This window comes from Watersipora subatra, chromosome 2 (assembly GCF_963576615.1).
Source record: "Watersipora subatra chromosome 2, tzWatSuba1.1, whole genome shotgun sequence".
NCBI classification, from domain to species: domain Eukaryota; kingdom Metazoa; phylum Bryozoa; class Gymnolaemata; order Cheilostomatida; family Watersiporidae; genus Watersipora; species Watersipora subatra.
In genome coordinates this window covers 8935112-8959767 of record NC_088709.1, presented here as the reverse complement: position 1 = coordinate 8959767, position 24656 = coordinate 8935112, and the positions used below count along the sequence as shown (strand labels likewise).

General features: G+C 36.6%; 1 protein-coding gene across 1 annotated transcript in view; it reads left to right on the top strand.

Moving 5' to 3' along the window:
- The window catches only part of LOC137386788 (zinc finger protein 678-like), a 31586-nt gene extending 8000 nt beyond the window's left edge, over window positions 1–23586 (top strand). Inside the window, exons 2-7 of the mRNA XM_068072936.1 lie at window positions 3762–3824; window positions 5409–5465; window positions 5557–5616; window positions 9916–9972; window positions 22297–22855; window positions 22940–23586. Coding sequence (XP_067929037.1) covers window positions 3773–3824; window positions 5409–5465; window positions 5557–5616; window positions 9916–9972; window positions 22297–22855; window positions 22940–23360 — 1206 coding nt within the window. The 5' untranslated portion in view covers window positions 3762–3772 and the 3' untranslated portion in view covers window positions 23361–23586. The remainder of the gene's footprint in view (window positions 1–3761; window positions 3825–5408; window positions 5466–5556; window positions 5617–9915; window positions 9973–22296; window positions 22856–22939) is intronic.
- The last annotated feature ends 1070 nt before the right edge of the window (window positions 23587–24656 follow it).

Sequence of the window (24656 nt, the reverse complement as noted above, 5' to 3'; positions counted from 1 at the left end):
TTTTTCAAATATTTGAAACATAAAACACCAACCTCTATTTGAACACCACATCTATTTGACTGTCATGTTTGGTGGAGGGTTGGAAAATAAAGCACAGTGCGTTCAAATATAAATCTTACGGTACCTACATATACCTAAATGAGAAGTCCTCTAGGTCAAGTCTTACCAATCGTCATCAGCGGTTTTCAAATCAATCTACAGTAGGTACGCCTACAACGTAAATACTTCGTTCCAGGAACGCTTGTGATGTAGAGATTCTACGTTGTAAGAACAGTAAAATACATGTAAAGCGCCTGATTCGTTCCAAGGTTTTTCCAAACTCGCTCCTTTCAGCATACAGCATAAAAACTTGTCGCAACATTTTTAATTTGTTGGCTGTACCATAACTGCAGCAATATTAGTTTGCATTGACAACTTTTCTCCTTTCTTATGGTCAATCTCACTGGTTTTATATTAGAGACCATGATGATTGAAATCGTTTTACAATAAGTTCATGGAGAGCACACACCTTTGACGTTCTTTTACAACCATTCGCTCATTGTCTCTAAACAGCAAAGTTTACTCTGCAAAGTAAAGCTAATGAAAATATTTTATATGTCTGTAAAAAGTAAAGCAAACCAGTTAAAAAAATTGATCGTACCTGCTCGTCGTCTATTTGTATTCAGGGGTCATAGTTAGGAAAACAGAAAACATTCGACGATAATCCAACTTGTGACAGTCGGATTGGTGGACTGACGATGTAACACCTGCACTAATCAACCGCCTTTGTATTCATGAACAATTGTATTTGGGTCTATCCATAAATAAATGGATTCTTTGGCAAAATTTCAAAACAGTAATTTCATTAAAATAATGCTTCACATATGAAGTATACATACCAAACCCTAAAATAGAAAATAATTGGAGGGGTAGTGGTCCTCTATCGTATTTTAATAGTTTGCTAAAGTTAGTGAATATGTACAAAATACTTTATGGCCATAATGGCAAGATAGAAATGCTTGTACATGGTATACATATCACTCTTAACACAAATATCTAATTGTAATGGATTTCACAATGACTTTGCTGCCCGTTCATGCATAAATTGGTATTGCGTGCACTGATCTATTGGTGTAGGGCTCTTTTATAAGTCAGCATGTTTTGAGTAACAATGGTGACAGGAAACATCAATAAGTTTCTACTACATTTGTATTATTAGTGCAAAATTAGTAGTATTTTGTTTTCAACGCTAACTTTATACGCTGTACCTTTAACTAATTTCAGTTTTGCTCGAAGTTGCACATATTTCCGAAATTTGCGTCACCGCTGTTACACTGTCACCATTGTTACACCCCTCAACTCATATGATTATAGGATTAATTTGAGTGAATTTCACATTTAACAGTAATTTGTGGTGTTGTTGATGTTGTCATGTATGAATTACTTATTATATTGTAAATTTAAGCCATTGTGGGAACATAACAAGCTTTTTCTAGCAAGTTAGCAAACGGTTGCTACCTTATAAATGTATTACTAAGACTTGTGACTCCGATACTGAGAATGGTTAAAAATTTAATCAAATCTACTCATGGTAGTAACTTGTAACAAGTGCTTGAAAGAGAATATTGTTAGGTGAAAAGTCTGCTGGTCATTTATGCTTTCAACATGGGTAAGACAACATCTGCAGAGCAGATGCGTAAATATCGTAAAAAATTTGTCAATATTCAAAACAATAGACTCAATATTTGACTGCTCTAGTCAAAATCAAAAGAACAAAATAAAGAGCTCAACTTACAGAAAATCAATTGGAGGAAACTCGAGAAAACGCAAGAATTAGAGTTAAGCAATACAGAGATCGGGAAAAAACTTTTCCAATGTAAAATTACCAGGTATGTACATCCATTTATTTTCAAAAAAAATTAATGCTTCACTTCATCTGCATACATTATGGATGTTTTAAGTTAATGTTTCAAGTATCCTGTAAAAAAATGTTATTAAAGTTTATATTAATTTTTTGTAGCACCCACTTCCCAATTCGGCAACCCATGATCTGAAAATAATGCTGTAAAAAGATTGATTGAGCACTTCTAAACAGCCAAAGCCAAGGTCGCCAGACCGTCCATAAACTAGCAATGACAGTTGGACTATCATTGTCAGAAGATGGCAATAGAGACGAGAAAAGATAAAATAAAACATAAAATAAAACAAAGAAATAGAAAAGTAAAAGTATGCTGTTGGAAAGTTTTAACTTGTACTTAGATCTTGATGACCATGCAATTAGTGATCCAGAAAGTGAGTGCAATTCCGAACCCATCAAACGACTAGCAAGCACATCAAAAGAAGGTGATTTTGTGCTAACATTGCTGCCTGGAAAAAAAAACTTGTAGGCATTATGTAGGAGTGGTAAACAGTGTAGATGCCCTCAAAGCTAAAGTGCAGTTTTTTAAAGAGTGAAGCCAAAAAACACTTGTTGTTAATACAAAAAATATAGCATGGGTAGAATTTCATCACATAGCCAAGTCACTGTCTTGTCCTACTCTCTGTAAAATAGGTCAGTAATGTTTTACAGAAGATTTAGAGCATGCAGAATGCTGTAAAACATTTTGTTAGTACATTTTCACAATTACATGATTATATTCATTTTTTTATCTTATGTTAATTGGCTTAATCATGTTTGTCATGTATTATAACTATTATATTATTATATTTTATAGTTTGAAACCAATAAAAACATTTCAAGTTAAGGTTTGTCTATATATATTGTAATCATTAGCTTTAATGCCATTATTGATCTCATTACAGTGAACTTAAATACTTATAAGTTTACAGAATATAAGAAGCGTAACGATGGTGACAATCGAATGTAACAGCGATGACATGTTCACAAGCAGGTAGTTCACAACTACCATCTAATATCTGGATAAATTTTATTGCATGTCAGCAAGCTTCTTTAAAATAAGACAAATAAGTTTTTATAATTGTGCTTCCCAACAAATCAGAGAACTTCAAGGATAAGCAACTAGCTTACTATATAAGCAACTAGCATATTTCTCTGATGTAATGCGAGTGACCCAGTAACTAAAAATTTTCTCAGTAAAAATTAACTTTAGTCCGGCATATTATACATCATTCGGAAGAGCTGGTTGAGCTGTAAGAGAATATCTGATTTAAAATCATCTTAAATGCAATACAAATATTTTATAATTAAATTTCTGCTCTAATTGTAACAATGGTAATTATGGATAGACCCATTTGCAATACATAGGTATTTGCGCAGCTATCATACTCTCCGTTTTTTCGACACGTCAGACAATTTAACACGACAAACTAAATTGTTGCGAAAGTTGTATGTATAATAAATATGTCGTTACATGCATGTCTTTTTTTGCAAGTGCGGCAACATAAATTAACAGTCAAATCAAATTCGTAAATTCGTCCGGCTCGACATTTTATGTTATATGGAAGTTTTTACCTATTAAAAACAAAAACTTCACACAAGTTATTTCCTTTTTTGGAATCTACATTATAGGAATTATAAGTTATAGGAGTGTCTAGTGGATTTATCATGACTGTCTTTTGTATTTATATATATCGATGTTTGCTGTCATCTTGTTGAAAACAAGTTATATTGTTATCTCTTTATTTGCAAGTAGATTTATGTCATAAAATAGTTTCCCAAGATCACTGCTTGGTAGGAACAAAGATGTTAACCTCATCTAGTTTGATGCTATTTTTATTTAAATAAATTGATCTTTTTATTATCCTTCTCATATCCATTGTAGGAGTCACAGAAATGAAAACAGAACCAGGATCTGATGGTGGTGCTGATAATCTCTACCCAACAGGTTAGTTAAAGATTTATCAAATAATAGTGATAAGTGCTGTTCATTTGCTCTGATGTCAGGTTCCTCTCAGGTAAATATGATAATTATTATTGTCTAGATGTGGTTCCCAACTACCTTGGAGCCATAGACCCCCTGAGCTCTTTATTTAAAAGTCGTGGACCCCTTTATAAACATCATAATATATGGTGTTTATAACAACGCATTGTAAATTGGTGAACATTATAAATTAGAATAATATAAGCGTCAGTAGATTTGACATGTTTCTATTTATTTACTTATATAAAGCAATGCTATACTAAATTGCTTTGACTGTTAATTTTCAGTCTGTTAGTGGGATAGATTATACTTCCTGTTTTTCACCAAATTCTCAATCTTTGGGGAAATGGTTGACAAAGCGCACCACATGTCGTCTTCAAGTCCCAGTCGGTTTTGTTGTTTCGATTTGAGAACAACCATGGAGAAGAAAGCGGACTCGCATAAGTATGTAGACACAAATGGGAGCAGAATTCGAAGGGCGTGTTTGGCTGTTTGTGGATATGGATGAATCATGGAAGGCCAAAATTCTTCAATGGTTTTATCTTCATAAACATCTTTGGTTATTTTACTGATCTGCTGGTTTCATTTTTTTGTCAAATAAATATAATTGCCAAATATTGTCACAATGATGATCAGTCAGCTGCCATTAACAAGCATTCATGATATTAATAGTCACCATTGTGAAATGACCCAAATTTAGTTTTACATTTAGATTTTGAGTATGGAAACTGAACTTCACAGCTTTTCTGATGTCCCATCTTATTGGCCAGGTCAAACAATGTGACAACTACAAAAGACTTTGCAATTTTATATTATAGTTGGAAAAATATTAATCAAAAACTAGGGAAAAGGGGCTGTTGTTTGGGTGATTTTGGGTAAATTATATTTAAATTTAAGCATATACTAAGACCCCTACCAATCTGAAAATCGGTAAAAATAAGTAAGTTGAAATGTTTTATTTTCCATGGATCTTAGTATATCGCTGAAATTGAAGAGGGAAAGAAAGAATTACGTGTTTGCTGGTTATAGGTTGTGTTGTTTTGTATCACTAACCGAAAATCAGGTACTATCCAGCGATTGACGCACATAGGTGATAAAAGTCTAGACCCAAAACCTAGCAAGACAACACGACCACCCTGCGGGAATTGCATTAGCCCGAAAACCCAGGCTAGCACAATCCCAACAGACTTCGATCATTAAACCCCGCCCACATGATAGCCGTTGTCTATCCTTTTAGGGTTTTATATCATTGATCCAACCACTATGACAGAAATAGCTGTAAATATCTAGCTAGAAAAACCAATACTGGAACCAGCCTGTGGACCCCCTCAAAACCTCCTGTGGACCCCTAGAGGTCTATGGACCACCAGTTGAGAACCACTGGTCTAGATAATTGAAAGTTTTCTGTTATAACCTTGTCTGTATCATAACTACAAACTTTATCGTGATGCTTTAACCAGCAAGTTTACAACAAACATTGGGGTAGCCCTATTGGCTAGTCTAATTATAACTCTGTAGATAGTAATTTATCATTACACTATATTTTAGATATTGAGGTTCAGTTCAAATCAGGTGATTCGTCAGTGAACATAGACAGTGAAAGAGGTAATTATGTGTGAAGAATTTTTCATCGTTAACATGGTAACTTATTATCCATACAACAAGCTTTTTATTATCCTTCCCATATTCATTGTAGGAGTCGCAGAAATGAAAACAGAAACAGGATCTGATGGTGCTGATAATCTCTACCCAACAGGTTAGTTAAAGATTTATCAAATAATAGTGATAACTGCTGTTGATTAACTCTGATGTCAGGTTCATCCCAGTTAAATGGATGTGATAATTATTATTGTCTTGTCTGGACAACTAAAAGTTTGGGGAAGTGAAGATCAAGGAAGTGAGATTTGACTGTACTAAGTTACAAGGTTAAGAATAAACACGATGAAATTTGTACAAGAAGCCTGTCAGTACTATTCTCCCTAGATAAACTATCATTTTCGTTGTAGTAGTTACAGGAGTGAAAACAGAACCAGGATCTGGTTGCGGTGTTGATAATCTCTACCCAACTGGTTAGTTAAAGATTTATCAAATAATACTGACAACTGCTGGTGACTATCCCTGATGTCCGATTCCTCCCAGTTCAATAAATATACATGTAATTATCACTGTCTGGTCAGCTGAAAATTTTGGGAAGTGAAGTCTGAAGTAGTGAGTGTCGACTAGTGTTGGGCCGGTAAGGAGTATTCGCTTTTATGGACACCTAGTGATTATCGGTATCCAGAAAACCAATCATTTTCGGTGACAACTAGTTATCCGCGGCCGTTTTGATACGATCGGTAATTATCCGTGAAAGCCTATCGGTTATCCGGAAAGATTTTTGTATTTGACAGGTTACAGCATTACCAACGACGTGTGCGCGGGAGAATCTCCTGCACAATGAGCTGCTTATGAAAGAGCTCATTTGACGTTTCGCCCACAATCGCTATGTAAAAGAATGAGAAAGAAATGAGAAAAATGAAAAAGAAAAATCGCGCGTCAATTGATGTCAAAAACGCATCTTTGAGGACAACTATTTTTCTCAGACATTCTGAAAACACAACACATGCGAATTATATTATAATTCCTTCTTTAACGAACATTACCACGCTTATCTATAGGTATCTAGTATTATATTACGTTTTACATTGATAAAATGTAAAACGTAATATACGTTTTATATTTGATCGCACCCCCATTTGATATTTGATACGTTTGATATATTTATACATTTTATATTTGATTTATCCCCCACCTGCGTTATATAAAAATGGGCAGTAGGTAAGCTGAAGTTAAACACACTCTGAAAACCATATACCGAACTACAATACCGACAATACCGAACTTTCTTAGTTGGCAAAGGATACCGAAGATGGTAAATACCGAGGATACCGACACCGGGAAAACTGAGAAAAAAGTGCAAGGATATCCTATCCGGCACTAAATTATATACCGGCCCAACACTAGTGTCGACTATATTAAAGGTTGACTTGCAACAAAATTCACATTACAGTTATTTGGTATCAAAATATTCACCATGTCTTACTCTGGTGTGTTGTATGTGCAAAATATGTGGAAATGTGATTACACGCTCTTAAAAGCTCAAAAACGAAAAGCCGCCGGAGATTGTAATCAGTTTATTTCTCTGACGTAGTCATTACATTTGGTTATTGTTTTGTCAAGTGATGTTCTCGCGTGAATTGAAAGGCCAATAAAAGGTTCCATATAAAACTTCTCGCTGCACTAGTTTAAGACAAACACTTCGGGTATTACCCAAGACCCCGTATCAAATTTAGATGCTCGCTAGTTTACAGTGTTGTTTCGGCTTGGTCTAATCGTCTAGTCGTAATATGATCATGTGACCCATACTTTGAGATTAATTTTTGCAGCATTTTTAGATTATCTTAGGTCATCAACAGGCTCGTCATGTTTATTAGACAATGATATGTACTCCTTCGAGCTAAGGTTGAAATATTAAACAAATTTTCAGGGTAAGTTATAAGATATCAGTGCTAAAAGTGACAGCATTACAATGACGATAAAGTAGACACGTCAGAACAGTAAACATGGTTTTATTGATGCGTGAAGTATGTTTGCGGAAAAATATTTCGACGAATGAGGTTGCATGAAAGTGTAAACAGAAGCCATATTGTACAACTACATCCCATTTGAGCCATTTTGGAAAGAAATTCTAATCTACGGCAGTGTTGCGATGGCGGCGTTAACTGTTCATTTTTTAGCTTTTAAGAGCTTTTAATCACATTTCCACGTATTTTGCACGTACAACCAGCAGAGTAAGACATAATGAATCTTTTGATACCAAATAACTGTAATGTGAATTTTGTTGCAAGTCTACCTTTAAGTTACGTTAAGCATAAGCACAGTGAAAGAATTCTGAAGTTTGAGGTTTTTATTGGCTAAACACAGATTCATGAGAGCTAAGAAAGTATGAGTCAGTGGTAAGAAATCTTTGACCTTTGACTGCAGGCAACGTACTGAGTTTTTAGTCACTTACAATTTATATCATTAATTGTAAGTGACTAAAAATAAATGTAAATTGTAAGAATCTCCACAATGTGTCTGTGTCCGGAGAGGCAGCATCTGCGGACACAGAGGCTGCCGAGCGATTCCCCCAAGTGTTGAAGGAGATCATTGAAGAAGGTGGCTATTCGGCTAAGCAGATCTTCAATGTCGACGAAACGGGTCTTTTTTGGAAGAAAATGCCAGAGAAGATCTACATTAGTCGTGAGGAGAAGACGATGCCCGGATATAAAACGGCTAAAGACCGCCTAACCTTAATGCTTGGGGCGGAATGCTGAAGGGAGCTACAAGCTGAAGCCGCTGCTAGTTTACCGGGCAGCTAACCCTCGAGCCCTGAAGAATGTGACGAAAAGCTCTCTCCCCGTTATATGGATGTCAAACACAAAGGCATGGGTGACACTCGCTGTATTTGGGGACTGGTTCTTCCACCATTTCATCCCAGAAGTGAAGTTGTATTGCTGAGATAATAGAATTCCATTCAAGATTTTGCTAGTGTTGGACAATGCTCCTGGCCACCCCCCGCACTTGGATGATTTTCATCCTGATGTCAAAGTTGTGTACCTGCTGCCAAACACAACTTCTCTTCTGCAGCCGATGGACCAGGGTGTTATTGCCAATTTCAAGAAATATTACACCCGACGGACGTACAGGATGGCCTTGAAAGCAGTAGATTCTGACCGCGAGATGACCTTACGGAGCTACTGGAAGTCGTATAACATCTTTAACTACGTAAAAAACATTGATGCATCATGGCGTGAGGTTACCGAGGTCAACCTCAACGCCGTGTGGAGGCTCCTATGCCCTCAGTTCGTCAACGACTTTCGTGGCTTTGATCAGGAGGGCATCAATAAAGAAATTCTCAGCACGCTTGTCTGCCTAAGTGACAAACTCGAGCTTGACCTGCAGGAGGAGGACTTCGAGAATATGTTTGAGTCCCATGGGGAGGAATTGAGTAACCAAGACCTCATGGAGTTGGAGGCTCAGCAACGCGTCGAAGAGGAGGAGGAAGAAACGCCTGTCCCTATAAAGAAATTCGAAACGAAACTCTTGGCTGAGGGGTTTTTGCTCATAGATAAAGCCATCGCACTCTTCGAGCTGCAAGACCCAATTATTGAACGCTGCACAAAGGTTGCAAATCAATTGAATGATACCATACAGTGCTACCGCATCATTTTTGATGAAAAAAATAAGAAAACGGTGCAATCGTCGTTAGATCGCTTCTTTGGTCCAGTTTCTAGTAAATCCCCTAAGGAAGATACTCATCAACCCTCATCTTCTTCCTGCATTGGAGTTACGGAGAAGGAAGTAACTTTTGAAGCCCATTCCAGCGACGACGAAGACCCTTTCATGATATAGAATACGTAGTACAGTACTGTACGTATTCTCTCCATTTTATGAAATGTTATATAAAAATACATACTGTATGTATTCTCTCCATTTTATTAAATGTGATATAAAAATACGTACATACTGTACGTATTCTCTCCATTTTATTAAATGTTAAATAAAAATACGTACATACTGTACGTATTCTTTCCATTTTATTAAATGTTATATAAAAATACGTACATACTGTACGTATTCTCTCCATTTTATTAAATGTTATTTAAAAATACATACTGCACGTATTCTCTCCATTTTATTAAATGTTATATAAAAATACATACATACTGTACGTATTTTCTCCATTTTATTAATTGTTATATACAAATACATACTGTACGTATTCTCTCCATTTTATTAAATGTTATATACAAATAAATATTATACAAGCCTTAAACATACTTATATAAACCTTCGATATACTTATACAGTTCTTAAACATAAATTATAATACAAAATATAGCACTGAAGCAACTCACGAACAAATTCACCTTACGAACAATCGTTCGGAACGTAACTCGTTCGTAGGTTGGGAACCGTCTGTACATAAGATTTATCGATGTATCTATATGTATCTAAGTTATTTATATTGTAGATATTGAACTTGACCTAGAACCAGAGAGTGGTTCAGTCAGCATACACAGTGTTGAAGGTAAATATAGCATCAATATAACGAATGTAATATCAGGTCCTTCAACCGGATGTTGAACACTTATGTAGTCATATTAGTACTTCTCTTTTTACCATCACGTTTCTCTTAAAGGTTGACTTGCAATAAAATTCACATTACAGCTATTTGGTATCAAAAGATTCACCATGTCTTACTCTGTTGTGTTGTAGGTGCAAAATATGTGGGAATACGATTACAAACTCTTAAAAGCTCAGAAACGAAAAGCCGCCGTAGATTGGAATCTTTTTATTTCTCTGACATAGCCATGAAATTTGGTTATCGTCTTGTCACGTGATGTTCTCACATGAATTGGAAAGCCAATAAAAAAGCTCAATATAAAACTTATCGTAGCACTAGTTTATGACATACCCTTCGGGTTTTACCGAAGACCCATGATCAAATATAGATGCTCGCTACTTTACAGTTTTGTTTCGGTTTGGTCTAATCGGCAAGTCGTAATCTGATCATGTGACCCAATACTTCGCAAATAATCTCTGTAGCACTTTTTGATTATCACAAGTGACCAACAGGCTCGTCATGATTATCAGACAATGATATGTACTCCTTCAAACTAAGGCTAAATAATTAAACGAATTTTTATGGTAAGTTATAGGATATCACTGCTAAAAGTGACAGCATTACGATGACGATAAAACAGACGAGCAAGAACAATAGACATGGTTTTATTGCATGCGTTAAGTATATTTGTGAAATTATTTCAACGAATAAGGTTGCATGAAAGGGTAAACAGAAACTATCTCTCACAACTACATCACATTTGAGCCGTTTTGGAAAGAGAATCCAAACTACGGCGGTCTTGTGTGGCTGTGATTTTCTGTTTGTTTTTGAGCTTTTTAGAGCTTGTAATCACTTTTCCCCATATTTTGCACCTACAACACAACAGAGTAAGACATGGTGAATCTTTTCATATCAAATAACTGTAATGTGAATTTGGTTGCAAGTCAACCTTCAAGTTAGTCCTGACTTGGTTTTCTCTATCCAACTGGTTAGTTAAAGGTTTATAAAATAACAGTGATAACTGCTAGTGATTTATCTGATGTTAGATACCTTCGAGTTGAATATAGTACATGCAGTTACCTTAATCTGTTGTCTCACAAACTGGGTTGTTGTTACAGCCTAAGTCCTTGAAGATGTGTTGCGTCAAATTTGAGTTGATTTTAAAAGAAATAATTTTTTGTCCATCAGTTGATATGTTGTTTGTTGTGTTAGGCGATCCCATTGTCAAGATATTTGAAGATTAAAATCGAAAAAAATTTGATCGCGGTAAAAGCGCTCAGGCCAAAAAACATGCCCATACTTGCCCAAAATGATGTAACGAGTGATACAACCTGTTTATATCTCTCGTATTCACATTAGCTATTGCGATGAAAGTCCAGTCCTATGCGGCTCTATTTGCATAAATTTATTTTGCATTTGCTCATGTTGGCCAAAATAAAATTATAAATCTAGCTAGAAATACATTATTATAAATGTCTCAAACGCCTCAATTATGGGAAATTAAAAACTTGTCATATTAGCTTTCCCTGAATGCTGTGTAAACATCTGAGTACTGACTGCGATTCTGCCGGTGTATAGGAATTACGTCGTCGAGTTAACTTATTTCATCGTGACTTTCGTATCAGCTAGGCTCTCAGTTACTCCTAACACCGGAAACTAGCTACTAAACAAAATAAGCACGCTGCCATCTTTGAAAATAATATGTTCGAATATATGGCGAAACCAACTGCATCCCTAAAACTTTAACCATCTTTAATCACCTGACGCTCAGAAAACTTTAGGTCACCGTCGCTGAACTGAGCACTGTTACAATTCGGTTGCTCGTCAATAAAACGTGTCAATGCAGTAATTCAGTAAATTAACGATGTCAATTAGGTTAGTAAGTTAAATATCGATGTTGATGCTTGTGGCTACTAGAATCTACTACTAGTCGATGTACGTAACTAACTAGTAACAGAGTAAAATCCCTAACAACGAGAATCTTCGAAATCACAGACAACCCGTTTTACGAGTGATAATATTTATTATGACCTATATAAAAAATTTCCTACTGATGATTGGCTAATGAAGATATTTTATATTTATCGCTCGTGGACTCTTTTCACATGTATCACTCGTTACGTCACAAATGAAGCACCCGCTTAAATCTGAGCTTTTTAAAATATGGCCTCATTCAAACGCTTATATCTCTGGCAAGGTTAGTTTACCAAAATGAAAATGACATCAAATTGTAGCCCATGTTTTAACGTTTTATTGGTCTCAATTTCATTTGATCGACTTTTTTTGGCAGAATCACATTTTTAATATATCAACTTATATGATAATAATAGATAAACCTGAGTATCACACAAAAAATTCCTTGCACCAAAATACATGTAGAGGTTGATATAACTACTTTACTGTATCAAAACTGTCGTCGTTGTAGCTTAAAGTAAATAGTGTACAGAAATAGCGATGTATTTAAGTTTAGCCATGTAAAATATTCCTTTGTAATAAATATTTTACATCGGATGGTTGGTTTTGATAACATTAGTGTGTTTGGATGTTTTTACTAAACTCTGACCATATGTTTTTCAATACAAAAGTCACATTTCATATAGGGCACAATAGGCTAGCAAAGTGAAACTTGTCCATGCGGCTTAGAATTTTGTGTTATGAGGTCATGAACTTTCTAGGGCGAATAATATGTCAGGAATTGATTTCTGAGGTGTTTGATTTGTTGTTTGTTTATGTTTTATAGTTGAAACATAAATTACTATAGTGAACGTTGAGACAGTATATTTCTCATATCAGTTCAATATGACAGCTACAACAGGAGTGTCCAACCTTTTAATCACACCATAGCAAGTATTATCAACAGCTGGCAAGCCAAGCTAGAAAAGCAAAAAAAAGCCACATAAACCAGTAAGCTATAATTACATTACACTAGAAATAAGCTATGAAAAGCTTGACAAAAACGACAATAATATTTCAATACTCCCACTAGGTTACTGGTTTTGTAATATCAAGTAAGTCCCATCAGATTTAGTAATTTTGTGAATCTCTCACGTGGTATCGCTTTAGTCGGGATGTCAGCTACCATACTATCAGTAGGGTAATACTCTAAACTAATCTGCTTGTTTACTACAGCTTCTCTCGTGAAGTGAAACTTGATGTCTATATGTTTTATGCGGCCATGTCCATTAGAATTTTGTGCGATTTTTATGGCGGCTTGATTGTCAACCATCATCTTGGTTGGTTCAGCAGACTCTGATAGCCCAATGTCGGTGATGAGTTTATTCAGCCACATTGCTTCTTTAGTACTATGGAAGAGTGAAATATATTCAGATTCAGCCGCAGACACTGCTACCTCGCTTTGCCTTTTGCTTAACCAGCTGATCGGCGCCCCAGATAGTAAGAATATGTTTCCAGACGTAAAGTGTCGATCATCCAGATCTCCTGCCCAGTTAGCATCAGTGTAGCCAAACACTTTGTTATTACTAGATCGGTGATATGTGATTTTGATGTCAAGTGATCCCTTGAGGTAGCGTAATATGCACTTTGCTGCTGTTAGATGAGCTTTTGTTGGGGCCGCACAGTATTTAGAGACTGCTCCCACTGCATGAGAAATGTCTGGACAAGTTGCTATAGTTAAATATAAAAGACTTCCGACCATAACTTAGTAGCACTCCGGTTGCACAGGCTTGCTAACACCATCATCCTTTACTAGCTTAACATTCACATCAGCTGGTGTTGACACCGGTTTTGAATCTTCCATGCCAAATCGTTTAGAATATGTAGAATATAGTGATTTTGATGTAAACTAAGATTTTCCTCCTCTTGGTTAATGTTGATGCCCAAGCAGTAATGCAGCTTTTCAAGATCTTTCATTTTGAAACGTGTTTCCAAATTTTGTTTGATCAAGCTCATCTCTTGTTCAGTGTCACTCCTGATAATGATATCAACATACACAGCTATAATTGTTTTAACACTATCATTATCTCGAACATAAACACAGGAATCTGTGCCAGAGCGTCTGAAATTGATTGATTTGAGATATTCATCCAAGACAGTGTTCCAACATCTTGGTGATTGCTTAAGTCCGTACAGCGATTTGCGAAGTTTGCATACTAGGCCGGCCTGTTGTGGTTCAATGAATTCTTCAGGTTGAGTCATATAGATATCCTCTTCCAGTATTCCGTTCAAGAATGCAGTGACAACATCCATCTGATGTATACTCATTTTGCGCTGTAGCGCATATGCCAACAGCGTACGAATAGATGTGAATTTGACAACTGATGCAAATGTTTCTTCATAATCTATTCCAGCCTTTTGCGCATATCCTTTGGCGACTAAACGCCCTTTAAACCTGTCTACAGTCCCATCAGCAGCGAGTTTGACTTTAAACACCCATTTAGATCTTACTGGCGTTCTACCTGGAGGTAATGGTACAAGGTCCCATTTATCATTTTCTATTAGAGATTGGTATTCAGAATTACCAGCAGACAGCCACTCCTTAGCCTCAAAACTACCTCTTGCTTGCTCAAATGTTTGTGGTTCAATAATTTGACAAGCTTGATATGCGGTATGAAAAATTTGTAATGTTTGATCCGCATATTCGTCTATGCCGTAACATACAGGTGCTCTTCGTACACGATTAGATCGCCTCGGCTCTTCAACGATTTCACTTATATTGTCCTTGTTAGCTTCTTAGTGTGCAGGCACAACAACGTCTACAGTGGCTATTGCTACATTACTTGATGATATCTTTATCGGACTTCCGAAGTCTGACTCATTAAATACAACATCACGTCTAATGATAACCTTTCCAGTTTGCTCGTTGAACAATTTATAAGCTTTCGATGTGATACTGTATCCAATAAAGCGTAATTTCTCCGCTTTGATATCTAACTTTTGCCTCTTTTGATCTGGGATATGGGCATAGGCTGCGCATCTAAACACTTTTAAATGCTTAACATCTGGTTTCCGTTCATACCATTTTTCGTAAGGAGTTATGTTGTCATTGTGTAATTTAGTGGGAAGACGATTCCTAACATATACCGCTGTGGCAACTGCTTCAGCCCAGTATTCTTTTGAAAGTTTTGCATGAGACATCATAGTTTGAGCAGATTCACTAAGTGTATGATTGAGCCTTTCTGCCACATCATTTTGTTCTGGAGAGTAGGCTGAAGTTACTTTGTGATGAATTCCTAGTGTCTTTAAATAGCTATTGAACTCGTTTGACATATACTCGCCCCCACCATCAGACCTAAGAGTACCTATCTTTTCCCATGAAAAGTTTCTGACTAGAACTTCAAACTCCTTAAATTTGTCAAGCACTTCAGATTTATAACGTAAAAAATACACAGCAGAATGTCGAGAAACTTCCTCAATGAATGAGTCAAAATATTTACTGCCACCAATCGATTCAGTTTCAAAAGAGCACACATCTGAATGAGTTAGTTCTAATCTACGTTTAGATCTGATACCTCTCACTGATTGAAATGGTTTTTGAGTCATTTTTCCTTCCACACAGTTCTCACAGAAGGAAATACTGTCACTTGGAATTTTGGTCCCCATTAATACATTGTTATAATTTAACATACTTAGAGTTGTTTCATTTGCATGGGCAAAGCTTTTATGCCAAATGTCGATAGCTGTGGCTGCAATTTTGTCTGTATTTCTTCATACTGGCTCACAATCCAGATAATAAAGTTTATTCCTCATAGTACCCATAGCGCATACTCTTTTCTGTTCATCCTTTAACCAACATCTACTTTTACCAAACGGATAATTTTTCCTTTTTCGGTGGCTGATCTTACAGAAAACAAGCTTCCAGCTAGCTTTGGCACGTGTAAAATGTCATAGATAATAGCCGTCCTACAAACTTTGCGCCCTAGGTTGAGCATTACATGAATGTTACCAACGCCTACGGCATCAACTATGTGTCCATCACCCAGGCTGACTTTCTCCGCGGTATCTGAAGTATGGTACTTTCTAAACCACGGTGAGAGGTCATGTGACGAGATGCACCTGAGTCTAATTTCCATGTTGAGTAGTTGGTTCCACTCAGTTTGTCTATCGGCCATTTTTCCTCAGCCATTTTCAGTGATTACTCCGGAGGTATAATATAGTCTTTGCAACTAAATAATCCAGTTTTCCAACAAAGAGTCAAGCAGTAGTCAATCTGGTAACTGGGCCCATAACCTGTTGTTTGTTTATGTCTTATAGCTGAAACATAAATTACTATAGCGGCAGTTGAGACAGTATATTTTTCATATCAGTTCAATGTGTCAGCTACAACAGGAGTGTCCAACCTTTTAATCACACCATAACAAGTATTATCAACAGCTGGCAAGCCAAGCTAGAAAAGCAAAAAAATTAAACAGTAAACACATAAACCAGTAATTAATAACCAGCTATAATTACATTACACTAGAAATAAGCTATGAAAAGCTTGACAAAAAAGACAATAATATTTCAACAAGTGAACATTTCAAATTGAAACTTGTCCATGCGGCTTAGACTTTTGTGTTATGTGGTCATGAACTTTCTAGGGCGAATAATATGTCAGGAATTGATTTCTGAGGTGTTTGATTAACTAGGATGCTTTATTAGACTGTTTTGCAGGCTTTAAAGTGGTTGATAAGGACGATAAAAATGGCGATTTTTTATTTCCGGTTATTCGGTCTACGTATTGCATTTTAAAATGTTTTATCGCGATGTCGATGGGGATTTTTGGAAAGAATTTGAGCAGGTAGATGTAGATTATTTAGATTTACAGTGTAGAGAAGAAAGTGATAGTTATTGTGGAAGCAGTGAGATCGATTTAGATCTTGAGCATGATGGGTTAGATGGGAATTTTCAGCCGAGTTTTACGGATAACACTCGTGATTTAGAGACATCTTCTACAAATAATTCTGCTGCTCAGTCGTCCTCAGATGATACAGGTACAGCTCTGCCAGCAGATGTAGAGTTTCATCTCAGTGATGATGAGTACCTACTGCAAGCAGGTAGGTGTAGTCTAAAAAGTATTGCATGTATTATTATGATTTTATTATGTATTATTTTATTTGTAGGTATTATATTATTATGTAATATTATTATGTTTTTTCACAGTTTGGTTTAAACGACCAACTTGTCTTTCCCTTACCAATCTAACACTCAGTGTGATACATGTATTTAGTGTCATGAATTCATAGCTACCTCAAATCAGGTAGCACCGTCAATGACTATCGACCCGACTGATAATTGTTAAGCTTGTGAGTTGTTTTTGCTTTTAAGGATGTAAACCGCCATGTGGCTGCATCACACGGTTCGAAGTGTCAAAGATACGCCTGATCCGCGCAGTCAATCAATCACTAGCCGAGGAGAGCAGAGATCTTATCATTTTTGGGAAGATTTCAGCTATAGTTGACATGTCAGAAACGACTGGCAAAAAGCACAAACGCAAATAGATGCGGCCAGAGCGAGACCGCTGCAACTTTGCTCACGAAGGTAAGATGTTTTTGATGCGTTACTATAGAAAATCTGTGATCGAAAGCTGTTATTGTGATTACACACCGCTACATAATGCCTTCTGGTATGTATGTCCGAAAATATGCCGTGAAACATTTATTTTTCTCAACGGAATAGGGAAAAACACGTTTCAAACACTGAAGTGACACTATAGGACAGAAGGAGCTGTACCAAGGAGTTTCAATTACCAAGGTAGGAATAAGAGGGCTGTCACATAAGATGACAGTAAGCGTATTGCATACTTCTTAGACCACATCGCCTCTATTCACTCTCTTGACCACCCTGGCCGAGTTTCAGGTAAGCCAACTATGTTTTGAAATTTGAAAATAAAATGCTTTTAAAGCTTAATTACAGTTATTTTATTTTTATTTTGCGATTAGTTAACCTAAGTTATTTATAGTGTCAGAGCTATGTTGAACATTATTCATAAAAAATATTCCAATAGGGTTTCGACGTGAGGAACTAAAGATTGTGCCTAGTAGCTTCACAGTTGAGTCACTATGTGAGCTCTATAAGCAAAAGTGTCAGGAGGCTACGCTTAACTTCAAGTGTAAGTTGACATTCAGAGCAATCTGGAAGGAGCTTCGGCCATACTTTATCATCACCAAACCAAGTACAGATCTGTGTTGGCTCTGCCAGAAAAAAAACAACTTGGCATACTTGAGGTATGTGCGTTTACAGTTTGAGTCCTAGTGAAATTTGAGCACTTTCGATATTCTGGCAAGTGTTCTTTGCACGCTGCCCATTACCTTTCATTATTGTCTGTTACAACAGGTCTGCAAGCCAACAGTTACATAAACGAGCTGCAGAGATCAATCAGCAGCGGATTCACCTTGAACATGCTAGACAGGCTCGTGGATACCTTAATGAGTGCATCCTGTCATCACGACAATATCTAACACAAGGTTTGAAGCTCGGTGCCTACACTCCTCTTATTGGACCTCCCATTGCTCACTAGAGATTTGATTATGCACAGCAGGTAGGTCAAAAACATTTTTTAAAATATTTTTTGTTGCTTGTTACAAAATGCAAACCTTATTTTATATTTTTGTCAAAAACACACACATAGCCCAAAATATAACAATAATTACTTGACTATTACAAGGTTATAAGGGCTATGAATGTAGTGTTTTAAGTTTAAACATTGCTAACATATTTAAGTAACATATTGGTAACATATTTAAGTAGGTTTGTATGTGTTTTGTATCGATATTATACTTAAACGACTTCGTTGAAAAATGGTTAAACTTGTTGATGAGATTTCGGTACAAGGGTTTGCGACGGCCATTAGTGAATAATTTTCATGAGTTGTGTGCACATATGCATTTATCATAAATCTCCCAACCAATCGCTTCGCTTGTGTTTGGTCATGAGACTAATGGACAGTGTGTGCAGTAATCGTTGTTTTGCTGCAGGCAGTGTCTGAGTAAAAAAGAATGCCAATAGCTTGGAGAGTGAAGATATCAAGCTTATGTCTGCAGAGTCAGCCAGGTCAGGGCAGCCCAAAATCATTCCACCGCCTGGTCTGAGTGTTGAACGACAGCAATATCTTTTCAAAGAAATCAGAGAGTTCTGTGATGAGAGCAAAAGAGATATCGTGTGCCAAGCGCCCATTCAACAGCCATCACAGCTCAATATGTCTGCTGCAACGACTGCAGAATCCAAAAAGACTACTAAAAAATCTACTAAGGCTAGCTCTACCGCCCTGATACGGAAATTTAAACGTCAGTCATAGCTAGTACCAGCAGCGATATTAGTTTGTTTTTTATTTATTTCATATGATTATATTACATGTATATTCATGTTGTTTTGATAATATTTTAATCAAATTTAACTTACTTTAACTTGAAACTTAATATATGTGCTAAACAGGTAACATTCATCTCAAATTGTCTCCGTCGGCTCAGATGCCCTGAATCACCTACCCTGACAATGCTAACTCATTTATCTCAGTAAAAGTTCTGTGAGTGCATTGAGTAATTATTCTAACACTGACACATTCACAGCAATGTTATGCTGAAAACAATCAGTTTAATGTGCAACACAATTTGTTAGTAGCTCCTTTACTGTGTATTAATGTGTTCTTTTCCAATGACACAACGTGCGACCTTGACCTCCCTGTTTCATGTATTCAAGTTCATGTGGCATCATTGGGACCCATTTCATATCGTTCGCCATATTCTCTTCACTATATATCTCAATATTCATGAACATTTAATGTTTGTAGCGTGCGGTGTCTATGACCTTCCAAAACGTCAACAAATAACACTGTCTAAAATTCAATTCATCAACTTTAAAGATGTAGTTGCGTCAAAAATGAAATTAGGACCCATAAAAGGCTAAAACATCAGCTACAATTTGATGCCATTTTTGTCTTTGTAGACCAACCCTGTCCAGAGATATATGCGTTTGAATGAGGCCCTCTTTTAAAAAGCTCACGTTCCAGCGGGTGCCTATTTCGTGACGTCACAAGCAAGGTATCTGAAACGAAACCACGAGCAATAAATATGAGGTCGATTCGTTAGCCAATCATGCGTGCGAAATTTTTATATAGGTCGTAATAAATGTTATCACTCGTAAAACGCGTTGTCTGTGATCTCGAAGATTTTCCTAATTAGATCTCGTTACTCGTTACTGATTCAACGCGTTTCAACAATTACTAAGTTATACATAGTTTTAAAATGGCTTCAAGTTCGAGCGACCGCTACTCAGAGTTATCTGAGCAACTTTTAGTAAAAGATTAGAGTAGACAGCCTATGGCCAAAGCTGACAGGCGTCAGCAGCGTTTTGCTGCAGAAGAAGACAGAATGGAGGTAAATTAACTTAGAGTCTTCTATACTTTAGTAAATGTAATATTTTTATAGTCATAAATACATATACCAATTAATAAAATGATAATTCTTTGCCATCTCCAATCATCGTTTCATAGCTTATCTGCCGTTTTACCTAGCTGTAATATTTTTTTCGAATTTTCTTTGGTAAATTAGAGTCATGATTACAAATTATTTTCACTCGTAGGAAGTGGGTAAAATCGATTGATCATTGCAAATCTTTAATTTCCAGAACCAAAGCTTCGAATCGTTGGCTTGGCGTACTTGTGCCTTTATTAAATGTTTATTCGTTTTTAAAATTACACTCGCAATCTATTTAACTCCCAATTTGGAAGCTGTCGATAGATACGCTTTAGAATGACATATATTTATTGCATTTTTTTACTGATTACAGAATGTTTATGTCGTCCCACCAGCCGAAGAAGCTTTGTCAGTGTGGAAACTGCCATAAAGTGGAAAGAGAGACTTGAACGCGTGCTGCATAAGCCATGATGTTTTGTTTGAGTTTGTTGCAGTAGATGAATTTGTCTTATTGTATCAGCTAATACTACCTGAGTGGCCACGACTTGATGAATATTTTTAATAAAAGTTTTATACCGAGATGAAAATATTTTTGCTTGTAAAAATTATATAATAAAATAATATTGTTGAAGATAATGCAAAACATGATTTGCAGAATATTGTAGTGAATCGGATAAGGTATATGGGTGTCCGCAGAACTGGAGAATGTGAGTTCAAATCCAGTTTGCAGCAGACTTCTCATTCTTAAAACTTTATCCCTGTCTATATTCTTTTCAAAGAGGTGGCTTGCTTATTTCACTTATCTAGTATTCGGTAAGAATACTACTAGCAAGAAACGAGTACGTAGGCAATAGGTAATAGGCGACATAATGTGGGCGGGGCTTATGGGAGGCTGTATATCGTTTGTATGGGTAGATGCAGAACTGTGCTGATACAAAGACCGCGTTCTACAAAAGTGACTTGACAGAGTTACCGTAGACCGGTAGAATTGGTAGTCGGTACCCAAATGTTTACACAACATTTGTAGAAAGTGAGTAGAACAAATTTTCAATTTTCGTTATTTGAGGCCTTTTAAACATTCATAATAATGCATCTGTAGCAGGATTTAAAATTTTATTCTAGCCAACATGAGCAAATACAAAATAAGATATATGCCAATAGAGCCGCGTAAGACTAGACTTTTATCGCAAATAGCCGATGTGAATACGAGAGATAGAGACAGGTTGCCAAACGCGTGACATCATTTTTGGCGAGGCTGGGCACGTTTTTGTGGCCTGAGCGTTTTTACGGCGATCAGATTTTTTCGGTTTTAATCTTCAAACATCTTGGCAATGCGATCGCGTAACACAACAAACAACATATCAACTGATAGAGAAAAAAAAATGCTTTCTTTTAAGATCAACTTAAATTTTGACGCAACTACATCTTTAAAGACTAATTTCTCAGTTTGCTGCGTCGACCATATTGACATACACATTCTTCGATAAAAACCTGTATCTCAGGTTAAATTGCTTTGATTTCAATTGTAAAAACAGCTTTGGAAAGCTGAGAAGTTTCTCTATTACTTCGGGCTAAAAAACAATTTTGCTATCTCACGCCATTTTTATTGAAAATGACACGACCTATCACATATGTTTGAGGTTTTACCCAAATTAGAAATTTATGCAAAGAGCTCTTCAAAAAAATCTGGTATTGTTACTTTTTGGGTTTGAATGAGACTTTTGTGACATGAAAATACTAGGGTGTGGCACTAGTGTTTGTGTGCCACAAAACCTAAAATGTCATTCAGTAGCAATGCTATAGCTTTCTTATCCTAAATTGCCATGGAAAGTTCGCCATTTTGATTAAACCGCTGCTCTGAGGTGAACGTCATAATTGGCATTTAGTCATCAAAAGGGATTCCACATTTTATGATAAGTGAGATTTTTTTGCATTTCAGGTGAAAATTGTGGACCAAAATCTTTACAAAAAGACCAAATTGTTTTACCGACAAGATCATTATCTCCGACCACTGTAAAGACAAAGATGAAGGTTCCGACTAAAAAGACATTGTTTCAATGTAAGATGTGTCCTAGTAAGTTTAATTATCCCTGTCATCTAAAAAGACACATGAGGATTCACACTGTCGAAAAACCATTCAAATGTGAATTGTGCAGTACTTGCTTTACTCGTCGCCCTCAATTAACAAGACACATCAGGAGTCATACTGGAGAAAAGGCATTTCAGTGTAAGATATGTGTTAGTGGGTTCAATTGTCAAAGTGCTCTAACTGTACACATGAGATTTCATACTGGGGAAAAACCATTCCGATGTGAGATATGCAGTGCTTGCTTTACAACTCGCACTCATCTAAAAAGACACATGATGACTCATACTGGAGAAAAGCCATTTCGATGTGAGATATGCAGTACTCGCTTTACTTGTCAAAGCTCTCTAACAGTTCACATGAGGAATCACACTGGAGAGAAGCCGTTTCAGTGTAAGATGTGTGTTAGTAGGTTTAATCGTCGTAATGATCTAACTGTACACATGAGGACTCATACTGGAGAGAAGCCATTTCGGTGTAAGATGTGTGTTAGCAGGTTTATTCGTCCAATGGATCTAACTGTACACATGAGGACTCATAGGGGAGAAAAACCATTTCAATGTGAGATATGCAGTACTTGCTTTAAAACTCGCAGTCATCTAAAAAGACACATGATGACTCATACTGGAGAAAAACCATTTCGATGTGAGATATGCAGTACTTGCTTTACTCGTCAAAGTTCTCTAACAATTCACATGAGGTCTCACACTGGAGAGAAGCCATTTCAGTGTAAGATGTGTGTTAGTAAGTTTACTCGTCAAAGGGAGCTAACTGTTCACATGATGACTCATACTGGAGAAAAACCATTCCAATGTGAGATATGCAGTACTTGCTTCACTCGTAAACATTCTCTAACAAGTCACATGAGGACTCACACTGGAGAAAAGCCATTTCGATCTTTAAATACAAAGTGGTAATCCTTAAGTATATAGTTTTTAAAGTAAGGTGTTCAATAATGACAAAGCTTTCGTTAAGTCTGGTTAGATCAAATTGAGCATGACTGACGACTGTAGGTTTTTGGGTTTAGGTTATCGGGGCGATTCTCTCGAGCAAAGCCTCCGATGTCGGAAACATCTGTTTGATTACTATTGTAATGAAATGTTTTTAGGAATGTACGTATGATTGTTTTAATTCAACTTTTCGCTGCTCTATAGTCATGTTTTCTGTAGTCTTGTTCATTTTAATATAACTCATTAAAAGTATTTTGTTTACTGTCATGTTCTGTAGATGTATGTCCTTAGCCAGGTGTGTTTTCTTTGTAGCCTTGTTTTCCAGGGCCAGGATCACTATATCCATGTTCTCTATAGTGATGACCTCTATATTCGTGTTCCGTATAGCCTTATCTTTATACAACCCCACAACCAAGTTCTCTATGGACAAAACTTCATAACCATGTTTTCCATAACCATCTTCTCTATAACTAGGTACTCCATCACCGAGTTCTCTACAGCTAGTTGCTCTATAACCAGTCTCTATAACCTTGTTTTTGTATTCTCAATAGCAATCTTCTCTGCAGCCTTATTCACTTTTGTTATTTTCCTCACTACTTTGGCACTCAAGGCTATTCTCTCCATAATCATGAACTCCATATCTATGTCCGTAATCCAGTCAGTCCAACAACAAAACACTGTTGGGATTAATAGAACTACAAAATTGATCAGTATTTATCCAAGTCACGTTTGGCTTGTGTTTCATATTGTTCAAACTAAGCTTGTCACAGTTTGTTAGTAACAAGCTGTTTCCATCTCACTCTTTGCTATCATTTCTAGAATGCTATGTTCCGGTATTTATGCTGACTTCATTCATCAAATCGGCATGCGCTATAGCCAAAATGACACACATACACACAAACTTTGAGAAATATAGATGTGTATATGTGTGCATGCGTCTGATGTGTGCATGCGCTTGGTGTGGGCTTGGCTGGAATGTACACGTCTGGTGTTTGCTTGTCTAGCGTGTGCGCGTCTGGTATGCGCGCATCTGGTGTGTGTGCGCTTGGTGTCTGTGTGTCTGGTGTGTGCGTGTTTGGTGTGTGTACACATTAGCGCTGGGCACGAGTACTTCTTGGCCAACTAGATCAGACTCGTTCATTTCTATTCAAGTTTATCGAGTAGTTGGTAGCACGGTTGGTTTGATATATATTGCTTGATATATATCATTGATATATATCGTCGATAGGTTATTGTTGGGTCAAAAAAGTTGATATTTTGATG